The 21,239-nt window shown below is 34.2% G+C and overlaps 1 protein-coding gene across 2 annotated transcripts in view; it reads left to right on the top strand.

Moving 5' to 3' along the window:
* The window catches only part of ACTR3 (actin related protein 3), a 59,627-nt gene that overhangs the window by 6,110 nt on the left and 32,278 nt on the right, over positions 1-21,239 (top strand). For both annotated transcript variants that reach the window (XM_059166682.1, XM_059166683.1), the window contains exon 2: positions 20,638-20,693. In XM_059166682.1, the coding sequence (XP_059022665.1) occupies positions 20,638-20,693 (56 nt within the window). The remainder of the gene's footprint in view (positions 1-20,637; positions 20,694-21,239) is intronic.

Raw genomic sequence — 21,239 nt, 5'->3', positions numbered from 1 at the left:
GAGATTATTGTGGTCAGGAAGAGTCAAGGAAGTTGCAGTGAAGGTAGGATGTATGCTCTCCTTTTACGGATTTGGACAGATACAGGAAAAGGAAGTTCATATGCAGCAGAGAGTAGCTGCTTTTTGTATTTAGCCCTGTTAGCATACATTGCACCACCCTCTTCCGTTGGAATTGAGGATCATGTAATAATGCAAATCTAGATTACATAATGTGAAGGGTAATTAACATTTATTGAGCACTTACTGTACCAGGTTTTCATTGTGTGTCAGCAGAACTTTGATTCAAAATATTTTTACTTGATAGGAAATAAAAATCCTTTACAAGAGGAGTTAAATGTTGTAAATAGGGCTTTTAGAATATTTGCAGAATGAAATGCAGTTGAATCGGATGTAGATTAGGTATTTGGGATGAAGTTATGGAACTTGATACATAATATGAACTCACATGTTTGTTGAATGAACAAGCAAATGAATGAAGGAACAAGAATTAGGGTATGGTTTAAAAAAAACTACCTGGGAAACACCCCATACCCAGTGACTCAGAATCTCAGGGCTTGGACCTAGGAATATAAATTTAGATGATCTTCCTAGAGAATTTTTAAGCAGTCCTCTCAGCACCAGCTTTGCAGAAATTCTGAAATAGGATATTGGCAGTAGGGGTAGAGCAGAAGAGATAGATTTGGGAAACATTGCTTTTTTTGTTTGTTTGTTTGTACTTCTGCAGTTATATTGTTTTGTATTATGGTTAGCGAGGGCTTTGTAGTCATAGCTGTTTTTGAGTTCAAGCTTTTCTAGCTGTATGACTTTGTACGCTTCAGACTCTGCATGTCGCATGTTTCCCATATTTAATTTGGAGATCATAGTATCTACCTTTTGAGTGGGGTTTTTTCATTTGTTTCTTTTTTTCTTTAAAGATTTTACTTATTGGGCGCCTGGGTGGCTCAGTGGGTTAAGCCGCTGCCTTCGGCTCAGGTCATGATCGAGTCCCACATCGGGCTCTCTGCTCAGCAGGGAGCCTCCTTCTTCCTCTCTCTCTGCCTGCCTCTCTGCCTACTTGTGATCTCTCTCTGTCGAATAAATAAATAAAATCTTTAAAAAAAAAAAGATTTTACTTATTTATTTGACAGAGACAGACAATACCGAGAGAAAGCACAAGCAGGGAGAGGCTGAGGGAGGAAAGAAGTAGGCTTCTTGCTGAGCTGGGAGCCCTCTGGGGGCTCCATCCCAGGACCCTGGGATCATGCATGACCTGAGGAGAAGGCAGATGCTTAAGGACTGAGCCACCCAGGCGCCCGTTTCTTGTTTTTTGAGATAATGCATGAAAATGGTTAGTCACAGTGCTTGACACATAGTAAAAACTTGATACATCATAATTATTATAGTTATCAATTAGCTCTTTTTTATTGAATTGTTATTTTTTAAGGAAAGGAACACTGTGTCTTATGGATATTTTTCTTCTGCAGTGCTTGGCTTAACAGTTCTTTGCACACAATGTTTTTGCTGTTTGGAGAGATGAAGGTATAGCTAGGGCTTGACAGTTGATTGTGGTGGATTGTAGTCATCAATGAAGATGTCAGGATTTTGAGTTTGAGTGGGACAGTTAAGGGAGTTGGTTTTAAGAAGCTGAGTGAAATTGTTATTTGTTACTGAATTTGGATGACGATCATAATTGGAAATATTCTAAAGGAAATTAAAAATACAGGAACTTCAGGAATGAAGATAGAGATGTGGCAATCATCATTGTGATTTATAAGCTGAAGCTAATAAAATAATAGATAGCAAGAAGATTGAATATTAATGCTCCTTCTTTTGAAAATCTTCGATATGTAATCTGGCTTCTTGAGCATAACAGTGAGAAGAATGAGTGAGCATATATGGCTTGAAATGATGAGTGATCAGCTGTGCTGACAGCTGGTCTTTTGCTTCATCCTTTTGCTTTACATCTTTTTTTTTTTTTTTTTTTAAAGATTTTATTTATTTGTCAGAGAGAGAGCGCGTGAGCAAGCACAGGCAGACAGAGTGGCAGGCAGAGTCAGAGGGAGAAGCAGGCTCCCTGCCGAGCAAGGAGCCGGATGTGGGATGTAGGACTTGATGCTGAGATCATGACCTGAACCAAAGGCAGCTGCTTACCCAGCTGAGCCATCCTGGCGTCCCTTGCTTTAACCAACTGAGCCACCCAGGCGTCCTTGCTTTACATCTTTAAAGCAGAATCTTTTTAGGAGATTTTAGCTCAGCATAGGGGTAAATTTCCCTCCACAGTGTTCCTCCTTATCCAATGTGCTTTCCCACCTCCAGCAGGTCAAAACAGCTGAATGATTGGAGTAGGGGCAGGAGTTTGGAATGGTTAAAATGTAGCTTCAAGCAGTATGTTTTCTGAAACAAAATTCCTGTATTATAAAGGCATTTGAATGCTTGTCTGTAATTCTCTTGGAACTTGCAGGCTCTTTTATGACATTACTGATTTGTAATAGCCACTGGCATAGAGGCAAGAGCAAAGCAGTTAAGTAATAATAACACTACATTAACATGCTTTATAGTTTACCTAGCACTTATAAATTCATGAATTATTAAGTAACAGCACAAGATAAGGTGGTATTATTGGATTAATGTTTAAATTTGGTTCTCCAAAATATGATAGTGACTGATATTACTTTGTGTGCTGGTGGTTTTATTATCTTTATATGGACCTTTATATTATACAATAAATATATGAAAGATACATCCATAATGGATTAATACCAGAACAAAAAAGACAAATAGTATTTTAATTTTTCCAAAGGATCATTCCTGTAATTTTATTTTCTTTGAAGATTTTTTTTCAAAACTTTTCAAAACTGTTGCCTTAAACTCAGGTCTTTCTTACATACTCTTTATAACCTGTAAAGGGACAGCCTTGAATTTGTGTGGCCTGATATATTTTCCTTTCTAACTCCTCTCTACGTCTAACACATCCTTGCAAAAATATTTTATCTGGTCTGATGCTGAATGTTACATCTTTAAATATTCTCTCCTTTAAGTCATCTTGCCCATTGTGAAAATGCAATTCCCTTGATAAGGGTATCTTTAAGACTTTTTCAGTTACAGTACTTAATGTGAATGAGGGATTACTACAAGGAAATTGAAAGTCTTAAGATGGGGAATTAGGGTGCAAAAGGCCTTACAGTTTAGGGTTGGTTTTGGAACTATGTAAAATTACTATGTTTTTAGTATTGGTTTGTGATAAAACTCTTATTTTTTGCTTACTTAAAGTCTTAGAGCTTAGTATAAGTTTGATGTGTTTTTCTTGAAGCATTTTTAACTTCAGTTATTTCGGGGCTACAAAATAGCATTTAATGTGTATTTGTGAAACTTTAGTGAATTAAGGGAAGTGCCTAAATGACTTACATAGAGTTATGGAGATCGAAAAGACTTTGAGAAATAATTTAACTTGCTCTTTATTTATAAATGAGACAGAGGTCCAGAGTTGAGAAATGTGTTTTAGGATTGCTCCTAGTTATCATTTGATAGCGTTGTTGAGTTCAATTTTCTTAAGAGTTTTTGAGGTACAGTGGTTGAAGTTTCTTCTTGCCAGATGAAATAACAGTATATTTTTTTTAATGGTTAAAGTAGTTTGGTTGAAGCCTGGTTCAGTACATTCTTCAGAAATCTTTTAAGTGTTTTTATTGTAATACAGATGCATAGTAGATGGCACAGATGCAAAACTAATTTTGTTTCCCGTCATAACATTTTAACACAATTCAGAAATTATTCATAAAATGAATGCCTTTTTTTTTTAAAGATTTTTTTATTTATTTGTTTGACAGATAGAGATCACAGGTAGGCAGAGAGAGAGAGAGAGAGAGGAGGAAGCAAGTTCCCTGCTGAGCAGAGAGCCCGATGTGGGGCTCAATCCCAGGACCCTGGGACCATGACCCGAGACGAAGGCAGAAGCTTTAACCCACTGAGCCACCCAGGCGCCCCAAATGAATGCCTTTTTTTAAGGAAATATGCTTTTTTATTGTTTCAGGCATTTAAATTTTAGAAGTACTTAATTTAGTTTTTGGTTATCACTTATTTTAAAGACATTACGTGGGATGTGTACAGATCAGCCTTTCAAAGTCCTTTAGGAATTACGTTTTTGAGATAATTCTGCATAACCTTTTCAGAAGCTCTATGATGTGTAGGTGATATAATAACTATTTTAAAGATGAGGAAACTGAGGTATAGAGAATTAAGTAACGTGCTCAATTTAAATAGTAGCTACAGTTAAGTATTAGATCTAGCATTGAGACTTCAGGCAGTCTGGTTCCAGAACCCACTGTTAATACTGGGTTCGGTTGGGATATATTCAGTATCAGTGGTTAAATTGTTAACCAAGTCTTTGAAGAGTATTAAAATTTAAACATACTTTTTTTTAACAAAATATATTTTTAGGGGTGCCTGGGTGGCTCAGTGGGTTAAGCCTCTGCCTTCGGCTCAGATCATGATCTCTGGGTCCTGGGAACGAGTTCCGCATCGGGCTCTCTGCTTGGCAGGGAGCCTGCTTCCTCCCCTCCCTCCCTCTGTCTGCTTGTCTCTCTGCCTACTTGTGATCTCTCTCTGTCAAATAAATAAACAAAATCTTAAAAAATTTTTTTTTAGAACTGTTAGTTTTTAGTACAAATATGAGATATGTAGGAAAGTCTTAGTGACTAATTCATTGATTTGATTAACCCAAAACACAAGCAAGTTAATTGACATAGAATTGTTTATTAACTGTGTGAATATTGTAAGGACAGACATTGTATGAAACATGATAAAGCTGACGGTTACTGGTCAATTCAAGATAGCTCACTTAAGGAAATGATGTTTAATTACATATAACTTCAGAATAAAGGTATACATATTTCTGAAGCTACAGTTTGAATAATTGATTCATTACAAAGTTATTTCTCTCATTAATGCCTGCATTAAAAAAAAACAAACCCAAAAATGAAAGTTAAATTTAAGAATAAGGATTTAAGATTGTAGGATTACAAAAAAGAAACTTCTTTTATTAGACTCAGAGTACTTAATATTAGGTATTTGATCTGAAAGTAGTAAATATATAGATTAAGAGAAACACATGGGTTACCAGAAAGTAGCCCCCCCCAAATAGAATTAAAGAGATTGTTAATCTATGGAGTTTAGGATGAATTTTGATACATTTCATCTAAAAAGTACACAATTGTAGTAGAAGCTTATGTTTCCTTTTTGAAAGTATTTATTTTAAAATTTTGCTTCATATTAATCAAAAGGATAGTGGTAACAAAGCAAAGGAAACCTATTTGGGCTTGGCTTTTTTTCTTTTCTTGATTAATTTGTTATTCAGAGAATAGACTAGTTGAGAATTTTATTGCTTCCAAAATACATTTTGAAGGGACCTGCTTTGCTTGTTTCAAGCAGCCTTGTCAGGATTTGAAAGTAAAACAAAACTTTTTTATTTTTAGTAGTGAAGCAGGATTTAAATTGATAGGAAGATTCTGAGAAGTAGAAATGAAGAAAATGTAATGTGATTATATAAGTGAGAAATCATGGATGCAAACAACAAAATATCTAGCTAATACAAGCCAAAAAAGTAATTACTGAAAGGATATGGTTTAGATCACAAAATTGATGGGAAGGCTGGAGAACCAGGCTCAGAAAAGCAGAGAAAACAGAGACCAGGCCGCGCGAGTCTGCAGTCGAAGTCATGTTGCAGGAAGTTGGCAGGATGCTGCAACTAGATACTAGCGATATAAATTCTAAAACATCTCTTCATCTTGTACTTACTCAGTCAAGATTCAGAGTTTTGACCTGAGCTCAGATTGATTTGATATCGATCATGTTATGTGTAGTAGGTGGCAGAAATGGAATGTATCAGTATCAGGTCCCTCCTTCTATAAAGGGATGTGAGGTTTCATGTCCTGCAAAGACTTAATCCTTGGTGGATTGATCAAAATAGTAGTGGGAATTTGATGCTGGCAGAAAAAGTGCGTGTCCACTGTCATTAGAAAGATGAGGATGGGGAAGTTTTTTGTCCATTAGTCTTTATGTTGCCTTAAATTCCTTCATTTTGATAACTGCTTAATCCTTTTTAATAACTAGCAGTTTGAATTAACACGTTTTTTTCCCAAAAGTGCATAAACCCTGTGTTTCACCCTCCGTTCGTTCTAAATGTGTGAATCAAGGACAGTTTATTAAAGGAATAATTAATGATGTTGTGACTAATACAGGATTTTTCATTAGAACAGAGGTGTAACAGTCAAGGAATTTGGGGATTATGGAATATTTTGGAAAGTAGGACCAACTTGATAAATTCAGTAATACGATAGACCATTTCTTTAAACTTTTTTTTTTAATAGTAAACCTGAATTATAACTACGAGAATTTGAGCTGCGCTAATTTTTTTCTTTTTCAGAGATAATGGGCCGTATATATTTATTGATATATGACAAAATCCTAGAAAGTAGGAAATAGCTTTTGCATCTTTTTTGTTGATAGTTGGAAAAACTGCTTTTCAGTAACTCTAGTGAGCATCTGAGCAAATGCATTCTTTTGCCATACTTCTGTTGTAGGGAATATAAAGATGATTAGGAAATGGTGCCTGCCGTCTAGGAAGCTCACATCACATAATACCAGTACGGTAAATGCTCTGGCAGGTGTAAATGAAACTTCTTGGAATCATAGGTGAAGGAAAATTTACTTTTTCCAGGGAGGATGAAAAAAGATTTCCTGGTAGAGATAATAACTGAAGTAGGCCTTTAAGGTTGAATCAAGTATTGATAGGCGGAAATAAGACTAGCGTACGAGGTGAGAGAACAGTGGTAGGAAACAAAGTGAGGTGGAAGAGTATAGGTTGAAATTTGGATATGTTAGGTTTGGTATGGTACAAAGAAATAGTGATATACAATATGGTACAGAAAAGTAGTGGAATACTTGATATAGTACAGGAGAGTAGTAAAAGAGGCTGTTGTATGATAGTAAGTGCTTCTTGAGTTGAATTCAAAAGATATGTTAGAACTGATTATGGAGATCTGTAGTCAAGTGCTCTACCACTGAGCTATACCCCCAGGATTATGGAGATCTGAAAGACCTTGAATTCTGCACTGCTTTGGTTTTTATGCCATAAGTAGTATGAAGCCATAATCTATCATAAACCAAGCTTATGAGAATAGGAAGTATATTTGGTGACTTCATTATGGTGATTTATGGTGATGAAAATAAAAATAATATCCAGCAGTTATTCAGTGCATACTGTGTGCCAGGCACTGTTATTTGTTAATTCATTTGATACCTAATCCTCTAACATAGATATTGAGAGAGATGAAACTGATGCAGAAAGTATAAGTGAGGAAGATCCCCATAGTTAGCATGGCAAACTATACTGTTAGTCCTTTCTCTGGTTTTATTTTGGATGTAACCCCCTCATATTTAAAGGAGACAGTATAAAAGTCATTGATTTTGATAGATATCTTGAGTTCATATCTAGCTTTAATATTTCTTTGCAGTGGTTTCTTCTTCTGTGAGGTGCAGTTTCCCCAATATGGAAATAGATCCGTTTTGCATGGTTTTGGTAAGAGGGAAAATATAAAGCACATAGCAAAATAATTGATATAGAGTAACAACGGCAATTATTATTAAAATTACTATGAAAAGGTATTGCAGATCAGTGAGATCGTATGATGATTGTTTTTCTCTGATTGACTTATTTCACTTAGCATAATACCCTCTAGTTCCATCCACGTTGTTGCAAATGGCAAGATTTCTTTTTTTTTTTTTTTTTTTTTTTGATGGCTGGGCAATATTCCATTGTATGTATATACACCACACTGATATGCGGAATTTAAGAAACAAGGCAGAGGATCATAGGGGAAGAGAAGGAAAACATGAAATGAGGAAACTAGAGAGAGAGACAAACTCTAAGAGATCCTTAATCTTAGGAAACAAACTGTGGGTTGCTGGAGGGGAGGAGGTTGGGGAGATGGGGTGGCTGGGTGATGGACATTAGGAGGATATGTATTGTGGTGAGTGCTGCTGGGTGTTGTGTAAGACTGATGAATCACAGACCTTATCCCTGAAACATAACATTATATGTTAATTTAAAAAAAATCCCCAAGTAAAGCCATTAAAAGACTAAAAAAACCCAAAACAAAACAAAACAAAAAACCCACAACCCAAACTAGAAAAAGTAGAAACAACCCACATGTCCTTTAATTTGTGAATGATTAAACAGACTGGTATGTACCATGGAATAATACTCGGCAATAAAAAGTAATGAACTATTGATATATGTTAAAAAAAAAAAAGGTATTGCAGGTAATCAACTTCTTATTTCATCACTGGAATTTTCAGTTCTACGCTGAATATTTTGGTACATACAGAAAGTTATGACATGATTTTATTCTTTAGGCTTATGTTTAGTTTCAGAGATGAAACAAATGTATGTGAAATAACTGAAGATGGTATATAATTATTTAATTGGAGATTAATAAAGGCTGTAGTATTTGGGAGGATGGTTTATGAAGGAGCTGAACTTGCTCAAATTCTTGGAAAATCATAAATAGGTTATGATAGATGGAAGGGAGGGAAAGCTTTGTTAACGGAAGCTAAATTGGAAGCTTTATGATGGTAGGATAACTTTTTTGTTCACTCTCTCCAAGTTATGGCCTTGTGCATAGTATTTAATAATGATCATTAAATATTTTATTGATGAAGTTAAGTCAGGCAGGAATTTCAAAGTGTTTGAGGGAGTGATCAGTTAGGAGATTGGCCTGTTTGGAATTGACCCTGTTTGGAGCTGTGGGACAGTAGGTAGTTAATTTTACTTATCTTGCCTTGTTTGGGAAGGATTTAAATGGGAAACAATGGTTTAGAATTGATTTGATTGGCAGTAGATTGTGTTGATCATTAAACAGAAGACTGATGAAAGTTAAACTTATGCAGTATCAATCTGAATCTTGTACTTTATTCTAAGCAGCTCTATTGAGATATGATTAACATACCTAAAATTTACCCTTTTAAAGTGTATAGTTGAGTTATTCACAAGTTTGTGCAACCATCTCCACAGTCAACTTTAGAATATTTCATCACCCCAAAAAGAACATCATACACATTTAATAGTCAAACTCTGTTCTCCCTGCCTTCAACCCTTGGGAGTTACTAATTTATTTCCTGTCTTTATGGATTTGCCTGTTGTGGTCGTTTCATGTAAGTGGAATAATACCTCTTTAAGTGGTGGATAGTTGGACTGGTGTACCTGCAAAGAGGTTGGGAAAACATTGCTGTCTTTGAAAGAAAAATTATAGGGATGGGTAGAGAAATAAAAGAAGTCTCTTGGGTAAAGGAAAATGATCTGGGGGTGGGTTGAGTTTACTGAATATTTAGTGCCATCTACTGTTACCTTTTTTAATCCTCATGACAGTGAATTCAGTTTTATTCCTTATGAATTAGAGTTAGTAAATGGTGGAACAGACATTTCACTCATGACTTTTTGATTCTAAGATCCATATTCTTTCTTCCTCACTAGTGAAAAGGAGTTAGATTTTATGTTTTAGACCTAAAAGGAATGGGAGAATATAATTTCTTTTTACACAGAGGAGTCCACTCCTTTCTTATACCTGGAGTTCTATCAGTTTTTTTGTGTGTGTCACGTTAAACATTTACTTTAATATAGTGAGAAAAACATTGGAGGGCATTGGAAATTCTTTTCAAATAATTGCTAATTATCTTTATAGCCAATATTCCCTGTGAATTAGCCACTGTATTGTCGTTCTAAAAATTCCCAACACTAGAAGTACAAAGAAAACTATAGCTGAGAATTGAGGTATTACAGAACTTAAGCAGTGGACCTCCATTTTCATTTAAAATTTGATATTTATACATAATACATACTTTGTTTTTATGACAAGGTAAAGGTAGAAGCTGGTCATATTGCGATAGAATTCTTTCAGCTTTAAATTAGTGGTGGTTCATACTCAGAAGTTTTGGAAAACTGGGTTGCACTAGATCATTAAGGTTCTTTCTGTCCTAAAGTTTGAGAGTCTTATATTCATTTTGTTATATGGTTTAAGACTGTGGAAACTGGAAGGTTAAAATTCTAGTGCTGTTTCTCCCTTACATAGGCTGTAGGTTATTAACTGGATTTACTGTGATAGTGTCAATACATGTTTGTTCTTTTCTTTTCTTTTTTTTTTTTTTTTAAAGATTTTATTTATTTATTTGACAGACAGAGATCACAAGTAGGCAGAGAGGCGGGCAGAGAGAGAGAGGAGGAAGCAGGCTCTCTGCTGAGCAGAGAGCCCGATGCGGGACTCGATCCCAGGACCCTGAGATCATGACCTGAGCCGAAGGCAGCGGCTTAACCCACTGAGCCACCCAGGCGCCCCATGTTTGTTCTTTTCTGTAATGATTTTTTATTCTAGTTCATTTCAAACTTTTTTATTTTTAAGATTTTGTTCCCATTTAGTGGTTCAGTATTAATAACATATTAGAATCTTCAGATAGCTTTTTGCTTTGAGATAGTTTTCAAAGCAGAAAGAAATATGAACCATTGCATTAAATAAAAGTACTCTTTGTCAACTACATGCTTTTAATAAGGAAGATTTGAATTTGTAGAATCAAAACTAATATCCAACATAAGGGATGCTAATGTTTTTAACAAGCATAATGCATTTTACTACTTGAAAATATTCTTTCCTTAAATGAATTATTTTCTTTTAGAGAAGTACAATGAATAATAGGACAGATACTCCTCTATTGGAATTATTGCCTGCTAGCATTTTATCATATTTGTTTCATTATTTTTAAGAGCGAGAGTGAGTTATTGATAACTATTCTCATTCTCAAATCTACTTTTACCTACCCCAGAGGCAGTTAGGAGCATGATAGACCAAGCATTTCTTACATAAAACTTGTTTGTGTTTTGCCATTCATTACTCCCAGTGCAGGTCATCTCTCTTTTATAATTTCATTATATTTCCACTACCATTCTTCTAGTCACCAAGTCTTTGATAACTTCAAAAGTGTTTTTTGAAGCCATTTCCAATTCCTTTTCCCTTCTTGCTGGCCCAGATCAACATCGGAGATTTTTTTCATTGCTGTATACTTCAGGGAGTTTTTGTAAATTTAGCTTGCTGCCTTGGGTCACAAAGGAAAATTTTGGTTTAGTTTTCCAAAATATTGTATTGTGCTTATGCACTTCATAAAACTTAGGTAGGATAGCTTTGCCTTTTTCATTTTATGGTCTCTTTAAAAACCATTTGGGAAATTACACTTTCTTTTTAAATACGGGAGAGTGTAAAGAAAGTGTACTCATAGTTTGCCCAAGAGCATGTTTTAAATCAAAGTAATACATACGCAAGTTCATGTATGAATGATCCTTGGGATATGTAAGAGATTTACTCTTGGGATGGCACCTGGGTGGCAAGGGGATATAGGCATGGTTGGGAAACTTAACATTTTTTCGGTATTATTAAAATTTTAATGATGGGCAAATGTAGTCAGTTCAGAGTGCTTTTACTTAAAAAAAAAACAAAAAGTAATGTGTATTGTTAGATCATTTAAGACAGAACAGTGTAAATTTAGAAAACAATATTCTCCCTTCTCTCCATCGTGCTGCCCGGAGACAATTATAATTTACTGTTTCTTTTGTAGAGTTCCTGAAGAATTAATGTATGCATATTCTAGCATTCTGTAATAGAATTTTTGATGTGTAATTTTATTTCTACTTTGTATGTAAATGTAAATCTCTGTTTACAGTTGACATCAAAAAAAGATACCACTTTTGAAAGTATCTTTGAGATTTCAGGGTATTCACAAAGTGTAATTTTCCTGTTTAGAATTGACATTAAAAAAGGACTAGGTTTGAAAGTATTCTTAAGGTAGTGCAGGGTAACAAGTGCAAGGTAATAAGCAATAATACAAGTACACACACGAACACACATAAGTACACACCATTTATTTAAAAATGGCAAGTTGGAAGGCATTAGGACTCTACTAATTTTGCTTAGGAATCATGCTATGAAAATTGAATGTCCCCAAAAGGGATGATGAAAATGAGAGATTTGAAAAGGGCCTGTGAGGAAATGAAGCATTGGGGTGAAATAAAACAAAAACAATGATGGAAAGAAGAATGAGCATTTATGTCATGTAAGTGCTAGGATTTATGTGTGCTATTCCTAATCAGTTATCAAGACTTTTTATAAGAGTATAACTATGCGTTTCAGATATAACTCTGTTTTTTGCAGGGGTTGAGGGTTATGAAAGTGAAGTGGGTATTTAGAGGAATCTGCGGAGGTAAGTAGGCATCAGACCATAGCATGTTGAGGAGTGGTTTTCAAACTAGTGAAATTAATTGAGATGTTCTAAAAAAGCAGAGGCTTGATTTTTTGTCTATTAAACCAAGTTTGGATTCTTGGGTTAAGTCTTCCATAGTTACAGTATATGTGTATCTTTTTGGCATATTGTTGTATTTGTTTTGTTGAGGATTTTTGCGGCTGTATTCATGATGGATATTGTCCTGCCATTTTCTCTATTTGAAATGTCTGTCTCTGATTTTGATATTAGAATTACGCTGTCCTCATGAAAGGGTTTGGGATGAGTTTTTTCCTTTTCCTGAAAGAATTTATATAAAATGATTGTTATTTCTTCCTTAAATGAGTGATAGAATTTACCAGTGAAACCTGGGCCTGCAGTTTGCTTTTTGGAAAGGTTACTGATAATTTCTTTAATAACTATGGGCTTATTCAGATAGATTTTTTTGTTTCATCTTGTGTTGATTTCAGTAAATTGTATCTTTGAAGCAATTTTGTCCATTACATCTTGAGTTTAATATGATGGCATGGTTGTTTATAACTTTTTTTTTTTAACCATTTTCATATCTATTATTTGTAGTGTTAACCAGCTTTCCACTCTTTTTGCTGGCAATTTCCATACTATTTTTTCTTGATCATCCTTTTTCCTGGTACCATCTTTTTGTTAATTTTCTCTATTTCTTTCCTATGAACTTGATTTTCCCATCTTATTTATTGTTTATTTCTATTTTTTTTCGGGTTTACTTTCTTTCTTTTCTCTAACTTTAAGGTGGAATTTTAGGTCTCTGATTTTAGACCTTTCATTTTTTTCCAGTTTAAGCATTGAAAATTGGAATTTTCCTTTTAAGCACTGTTTTAGCTGCATCCCACACATTTTGATATTAAAATTTTTATTTTCATTGCTAATCAACTTAAAATAATTTCCCTTGTGATTTTTTTTTTCTTGAATCATGGATTATAGTCAGAAGTGTTTAATTTCCAAATGTATGCGGCTTATTTAGGTACCTTATTGCTATTGGTTTCTGACTTAATTCCTTTTTGGTCAGAGAACAATGTATTTATGATTTTAATCTTTTACATTTATTGAGATTTGTTTTATGGCTTAGCATATGGTCGAGGTCAGAGATTGGCAGACTTCTCTGTAAAAGACCAAATAGTAAATATTTTAGGCTTTGTGGGCCACATACCATCTTTGTCTTAAGTTAGTGGACCAGGCATGGTTTATGCTGCTGCTTTCCTCTCCTACCTTTTCTCTTCGCTTCTCTTCCTTCTCCCAAAATGCAAAAAAAAAAAGAAAAAAAAAGTAAAAACTATTTTAAATTCACTAGTGATACAACGGAGCACAGGTAGAATTTTATTTTTGGGCCATAGTTTACTCATCCATGGTCCAAATGAATGTACCATGTGTACTTAGTAAGAATTCATAATTTGTATTTCTTGAGTATATTCTGTAAAGATTAGTTAGATCAAAATCGTTATTAATGTTGATCCTCTATGCTTGTACTGATTTGGGGTGTGTGTGTGTATCATTTTATCCATTAACTAAGAGATAGGTGACAAAAGTTCCTACTGTAAGAGTTGAATTATCTCAGCATTCAATTATGATAACATTTGAAGTATGTTGAAACTTATGTTAATAGGCACATAGACCTTTAAGACTTGATGAATTTATCCTTTTATTATTATAAAGTTACTCTATCTCTGGTATTTACTCTTTTTCTTAAAGAGCAGTTTTATTTGATATCCATATAGCCACTCCAGCTTTCTAAGGCTTGCTTTTTGCTTTCTATCCATTTTCATTCTTCATCTTTGTATGGAGACAGCATAGTTGGGGCTTACTTACTTTATTATTTTTAAAACAAAAAAATCTCTTGTCTCTTTTAATGTAATAATGGTTGTGGTTGGACTTAGGTGTGCTGTTTTGTGTATTTATTTTAAAGAATTTATTGTCTCTGTTTGATGTTCTTTTCCTCTTTCCTTCCTTTTTTTGAATTATTGAATATTTTTTGGAATGCCATTTTAATTTACCTGTGGCCTTTTAACTATACCTCTTGGCATTTTTTAGTGATTGCTGTAGGGACTACAATATACATCTTTAAGAAAAGTTAGTACTCACTGTTTCCTTAGAGTTAATTTAAAACTTCATGCAAAGAGTAGAGACCCCACATCTCAGGAAGTCTGTTAACTCCCCTGTCTGCTGCTTCCCATGCCAGAGCTTCCCACTGTCCCTTTATGCTGTTTGTCATAGATATAACTTCTACATACAGTATAATTCTCTATAAGATAATATAGTGTTTGCTTTAGTTATATGTATGTTCAAAAAACTAAATGTAAAAAAAATCTTTTACCTTTACGTATTCACTGTTTCTGATGTTCTTTATTAATGCCTCACTGTCCCATGGTATCATTTTCCCTCAGTGTGGAAAAACTTTTTTCGTCCAGGTTTCAGGGCAGTGAGTTTCTTTTGTTTGAAAATGTCTTTATTTCACTTTCATTTTGGAAGGATATTTTGGTTTCTATAGATATTTGGGTTGTCTGTTTCCCTGTGTTCTTCAGACTTCAAAAATGTTTTTCCACTGTCTTCTGGGCTTCATAGTTTCTCAGAAGGAGGTAGTAATTTGAATTTTTGTTTCCTGTTCATGGGCCTTTTCCTCTGGCTGCTTTCAGTATTTTTTCTTTATCTTTAATTTTTAGTTTGTCTGTGATGTGCCTAAGTATGGTTTCTTTGTATTTATTCTGCTCTGTTGTTGTTGTTTGAGCCTTCTAGGTTATAAATTGATGTCTTTCACTAAATTGGTAAAGTTTTCTGTCATTTATTCCTTCAGAAAGTGTTTACTACCCTGTGTCTTCTCTGTCCGGGACTTCAGTATATCACCTTTCTCATACTGTCTCCCAAGTTTCAGGGGCTCTGTTCTTTTTTTCTTCATGTTTCTTCTTTCAATTTTTTTCTCATCTCTCTTTTTCAGATGATAATTTCTACTGATCTGCTTTAAGGTTCACTGATTATTTCCTCTTTTACCCTCTTTAACCTGTGTTCTGTTTAGCTCATTCGGTGATTTTTGTATATCTGGTATTACATTGTTCAGTTCTAGAATTCCATTTGTTCTTTATGTAGTTTTAGAGTTTCTGGTGATGTTTACAATGTTATTAATCATTATAAGTGCACTTCCCTAAAAAAAAGTGCACTTTTCTTTATTTCATTGTCATAACTTCTTTCCAGTCTTTATCTGATAATTCCAACATTTGGGTCATTTTGTCTTATGTTGAATACTTTTCCTTGGAGAATGGGTTACATTTTTAAATTCTTCATGTGTAGAGTAATTTTGGTTTATATGAAGATACTACTCTTGTTTATCTATTTTCTCGTTGATGAACATATGTTTTGCTTACAGTTTTGGGCCATATGAATAATACTGTTTTGAACAAGCGTGTTCACATCTTTGTGTGGACATGCATTTTTATTTTGGAGGGGTATGTACTAGAAGTAGAATTGCTGGGTCATATGGTAAGTGAATGTTCAAATGTTTTCCAAAATAACTGTATTATCTTGCATTCCATCTATGAATGTATGAACATTATCTCAGTCAGTGTACTTTCAATCTGCATTGTTTTAAGCCCAAAGAGTTGAGCTCCTTTTCATTTATAGCTATTTCTATTTCTTTTTCCTCAAATGGCTACTGTCTTTTGCCTTTCCTTCTTTCTTTCTTCTCTCCTTTCCTCTTTATTTCCCTTTCTCCCTTATCATCACCTTCTGGATTTCCTTTATATATGTTAAGGAGATTAATTCTTTGTCTTTGAGTACAGTTTTTCTCTGTTGGTTATTTTTCTTTTGGCTACTTTTGGTATGTTTTGTGAAGATGTATTTAATTCTTATGTAGTTGAAATATCTTTTTAGTGTCTGGATTTTAAATTTTAGTTAGAAAGTCTACATTTTATCCTATATCTTAGGACTTATGGTTTAATTTTTCTTCCCTTTAATCTTTGATGCATTTAGATTTATATTACTTAAGCATGTATGGTATGGCATGTACCCAATTTAATTATTTTTCACGTAGCTACAAAGTTTAGGTTTTTTCTTTTTAATTATGGTAAAATATACACATCAGAACATTGTTAAGTGTGCAGTTTAGTGGCATTGAGTATATTCACATTGTTGTGCAACTGTCTCCCCCATCTTAGGAACTTTTTTATCTTCTCAAACCGGAACTTCCAAACTGACTTGTATGTCCTACTCTCTGTCTATAAATTGACTACTCTTGGTACTTCATATAAGTAGAATCATAATATATTTGACCTTTTGTGATTGGCTTATTTCACTTAGCATGATGTTCTGAAGGTTCACCCATGTTGTAACATGTGCCAGGATTTCCTTCCTTTTTAAGGCTAATATTCTACTGTATGATGTATTTACCACATTTTGTTTATCCTTTCACCTGACAGTGGACATTTAAGTTGCTTCCACCTTTTGGCTTATATACATCATATTGCTATTGATATTGGTCTTCATGCCCTTGCTTTTTCTTTTGGTTATATACCCAGAAATGGCATCGGTGGATCCCATAGTAATTATGTGAAGAATTGTCACATTGTTTTCTACAGCAGCTGTACCATTTACCTTACTATCAGGAATGTGCAATGGTTCCAGTATCTCTACAGTCTCACCAACATTTGTTCTTTTCTTTTCTCTTTCCTCCCTCACTCCCTCCCTCCATTCCCCCCTTTCTGTAATAGCCAATCTAATGGGTATGAACTGGCATTTAATTTGGTTTTGATTTATATTTCCTTAGTTATTAATGATGTTGAGCATCTTTCCTGTGTGTATTGGCTTTTTGTATATCTCTTTTTTGGAGAAATGTCTATTCAAGTGCTTTGCTCATTTTTTAATTGTATTGTTTATTTTGTGGTTGAGTTATAGGAGTACTTTGTGTATTCTGGATATTAACTCTTTATCAAATAAAGATCTTCCTTCACTTAAAAATGAGCTCACATCTGGATAAACCTATTGTAAGTTGGAAATACCCTACGTTGAAATGTATTTAGTATATCTAAAGTAGCAAACATTATAACTAAGCCTAGCCTACTTTAAATATGTTCAAAAGCTTAAATTAGTCTGCATTTAGGTAAAATAATCTAACAGAAAGTCTGTTTTATAATAAGGTAATATGTAATTTGTTGACTACTTTCCTCAAGTAAAAAACAGAATAGTTGTATGGGTACAGAGTGATTGTAAGTGTATCCATTGTTTATTATGATCATGTGGCTGACTGGGAGCTGAGGCTTACCGCTGTTGCCCAGCATCACCAGATATATCATACCGCATATTGCTAGCCCAGGAAAAGATCAAAATTAAAAAATCAAAGTACAGTTTCTGAGTGCATATCACTTTTGCACCATTGTATAGTCAAAAAATTTTGAGGTGAATCATTCTAAGTTGGGAACTGCGTGTATATGATTTGTAGGTGTAGGTGGGGTATTTTTGTTTTTGTTTTTTTTTACATTCCATGTGTGTCTTTGCACTCTGTTGATGGTGTCCTGTGGTGCAGAAAAGTTACAAATTTTGATGATGTCTAGTTTATTTTTTAGTTATTGATTGCTTTTAGTATCAGATTCAAGAAATCATTGCTAAATCCAGTGTCATGAAGTTATTTGGCTATGGTATTATAAATGTAGTAGAAATGATTAAATGTTGTGGTATATCCATATGGTTGATATGTTATAGGTAGCTAATTTTGTCTTTTGGGGAAGAGCACACTTATTTTGGTTATGTATTGACTGTTCTATATTACCTTCATTAGACTCTTCTTATAGTGTTTGTTCTGAAAGTAATTTATTGCTGAATATGCTCAGCCTAGGGGATTTGATTTTGACCAGGGATGGAATATTGATTAATCTGGTGAACTTGATAAATGGAGGTTTTCTTAAGGGAATTTCTACTATAATATGGTTTTTACTTCAAATATCTTACTGCCATATTTAGGAGATGGTATTTACACACATGAAAATAACAATATAGGCCTGTATAGTGAGTGGTTGTTGAAATAGAGTTTATTGAATTACTGATAGTTAAAATGATCAGGAAGGACTTCATGGAGGAGTCCTAAGTGGTGGGAGCATTTTGAGAGGGTGCAATGTAAGCACGGATCACATGTGATGGGGAAATTGCAAGTCATGTAGGGGAAAATGAGTAATAAGTGAAGTGTATTTTGAGCTGAATTCATGGAAGCAAATGATGGGAGACACTTAAAAAGCTTAATTGTGGGGGCACCTGGGTGGTTCAGTGGGTTAAAGCCTCTGCCTTCTGCTCAGGTCATGATCCCAGGGTCCTAGGATCAAGCCCCGCATTGGGCTCTCTGCTCAGCAGGGAGCTTGCTTCCCTTCCTCTCTCTGCCTGTCTTCTGCCTGCTTGTGATCTCTGTCTGCCAAATAAATAAATAAAATCTTTTAAAAAAAAGTTTAATTGTGGCTTATTGTGAAGTACTGTAATATTCAGCTGAAGGAATCAGAATCATGTAAATTTTTTTTTTTTTTATCTGAAAGGGACATTAGGAATTTCAATGAATCATTTTATAGAAATGGGAACAAGTTTTGTGGGCAGTACAGCTTCATTTGAGGATTTTGAGTTAGGCAGTGATTTTTAGGGAGATTATTCTTTGTAGGGGTCATAAAATTGGAAGTAAGGTATTCTATAAGGGTATTATGTATAATGACTTGAACTGCTTGGTGATTAATGGCAAAAAAAAAAAAGGTGGAGAGACTAGATGAAGGAATAATTAGGTGTTAAGAGAGTAGACTTTTAGGGTGTTGTGGCTCAGACTGTTTTAGACTATCCTGTTTTGTAAGTCTTTATTGTAAATAAGACATAAGTCATTTCCATTTGTCTACTGTAGGGGCAAAGTGTACTGTTGGAAGATTTGGGAAGTTTTCATATAGAGGCAGTGATACTTGAATTTTGTAGGATGGGTAAGAGTTTAGCTGCATTCAGCATCGAAAGGGGAGCATCTCTTGTAGTTGGAACAGTGTTGGTAATGGCTTTGTGCCATGCAAATGAGTTGGTTTGTCCAGAGACTGTTAGCCATTTTATGGCTAGGGAGACTGGTGTAGTGTGTCAGGGCTGCTGGAAAAGGTGATAAAGAACCAGATATTAAGGGAGCTCTTCTGTATGCCTTGCAAAGAAGTTTTGCTTATTGATTTTTCAAACGTGAACAGTGGGGAATCTTGGAAGAGGTTTAGTCAGACCATTATCCCATTTGGACCAGTTTATGTCGTCTACTTTTTTTTTAGTGATTTAGCATATTCAGCACAATTAGTTCTTGAACTTAAGTTTTGGGACTAAAATATCCCCCAAAGAGACTTTTTTTTCCTTCTTATATTAGGGGGAAAAATTATGCAGATATTATTAGAATTCAAGAATTTCACAGCAATTTACCTGTCTGTTCTTTAGCAGTGAATCTGAATATGGAATAATGTAAAATGCTGTCCCTTCTCTTTAAAGTCTAGTATTCATTAATAGGTTTTCATGCATGGCCACAGAAGTCCAGCTATCTCCTATGTAGCCCACAACATGCAGCTTATCAAAGCTCAGCTTTTATAGTTCTTAATCATCATTGTTATTATTTTCCTGTTGTAAGATTATAGGCTGAATCCACTGTGGCAAAATATTTAAAATTTACAGTTATTTTGAATAGTAATGCATTCAGATGGTATGAAAAATATTTAATAAAAAAAATCTCATCACTCCTGCCTGTCACCTACTCAGGTCCTTCCCTAGAGACAAGTGAAATTAGTGATTGCTTTATATTTTTCCAGAGATATTCTGTGCCCGTACAATCAAATTATTTTATATGCTCTTACTCCTCTCCCTTACTTTTGTACAACTATAGCATACTTAAAACATTGTTCAGTCCCTTGCTTTGTTCAATTAACAATACATTTTGGAGATTGTTCCATATTAGTCCATAAAAAGCTTCCTCAATCTTTTTTAATAGCTGCATAAAGTAACAGTATAAATTTAGCATATTTAACTAGTTTCTCACATCTTGTTTAAGTTATTTGCTGTCTTTTGCTGTTATTAGCAAGATTATAGCAAATGGTCTTATTGCATATTATTTCACATATGTATGAATATCCCTGTAGGATCTGTTTCTAGAAGTAGAATTTGTTAAAAGCTGTGGGTATAAATTTGGTACAGCTTTGGAAAGTAGGGATGCTTAAATACATTGAAGCTATAGAATTTTGTATATTTACCCACAGTGGAATTACACTTAATAACAAATGAAAATCTAAGAAATAAATTTGTAATCGCTAAGATATTAGTGAAATCCTTATAATTTCCCTTTTTGTTTTGCAGGTATACAAAGCTAGGATATGCTGGAAATACAGAACCACAGTTTATCATCCCTTCCTGTAAGTATTTTTTTAAGTCACAAATAAGCTGATTTAAAGATCTTTTTCTGTAGTAGTTAAAGTAAAAGATAATTGTTTCTGATACTGTATAAGATTTAGCTCTCTAAAAACATAATGGTTTGCGTGAAGTGTGTAAACCATCACAGACCTGTACCCCTGGAGCTAATAATATACTATATGTTTATAAAAAAATAAAATTATGAAAAAGAAAAAACAAAAACAAAATCAAAACAAAAAAAAAACATGGTTTGCTGAATGTGACCTCGTTTCCAAACCTCTCACCATTCATTTTAGCTGTTCTTTGTTTACCAAATCTACCAAATCTCTCCTTTTAAAAAGACAAAAATAAATGAGCTGCTAATTAAATATTTTTTGCTTTGAGGATATTACTGTTAACAATGCGTGGATTTAAATATTAAGTAGTGCATCCTCCATCACATGTATGTGAAGACTGTTCTTTGGTGTGTGGACGTGATTACCGTTTACCAGGCTTGGGCTTATTGACATCCCTGATGACAACCCTGATGACATCCCTGCGTGTTTTAC

This window comes from Mustela lutreola, chromosome 3 (assembly GCF_030435805.1).
Source record: "Mustela lutreola isolate mMusLut2 chromosome 3, mMusLut2.pri, whole genome shotgun sequence".
NCBI lineage: Eukaryota > Metazoa > Chordata > Mammalia > Carnivora > Mustelidae > Mustela > Mustela lutreola.
This window is presented reverse-complemented; position numbering and strand designations above follow the sequence as displayed.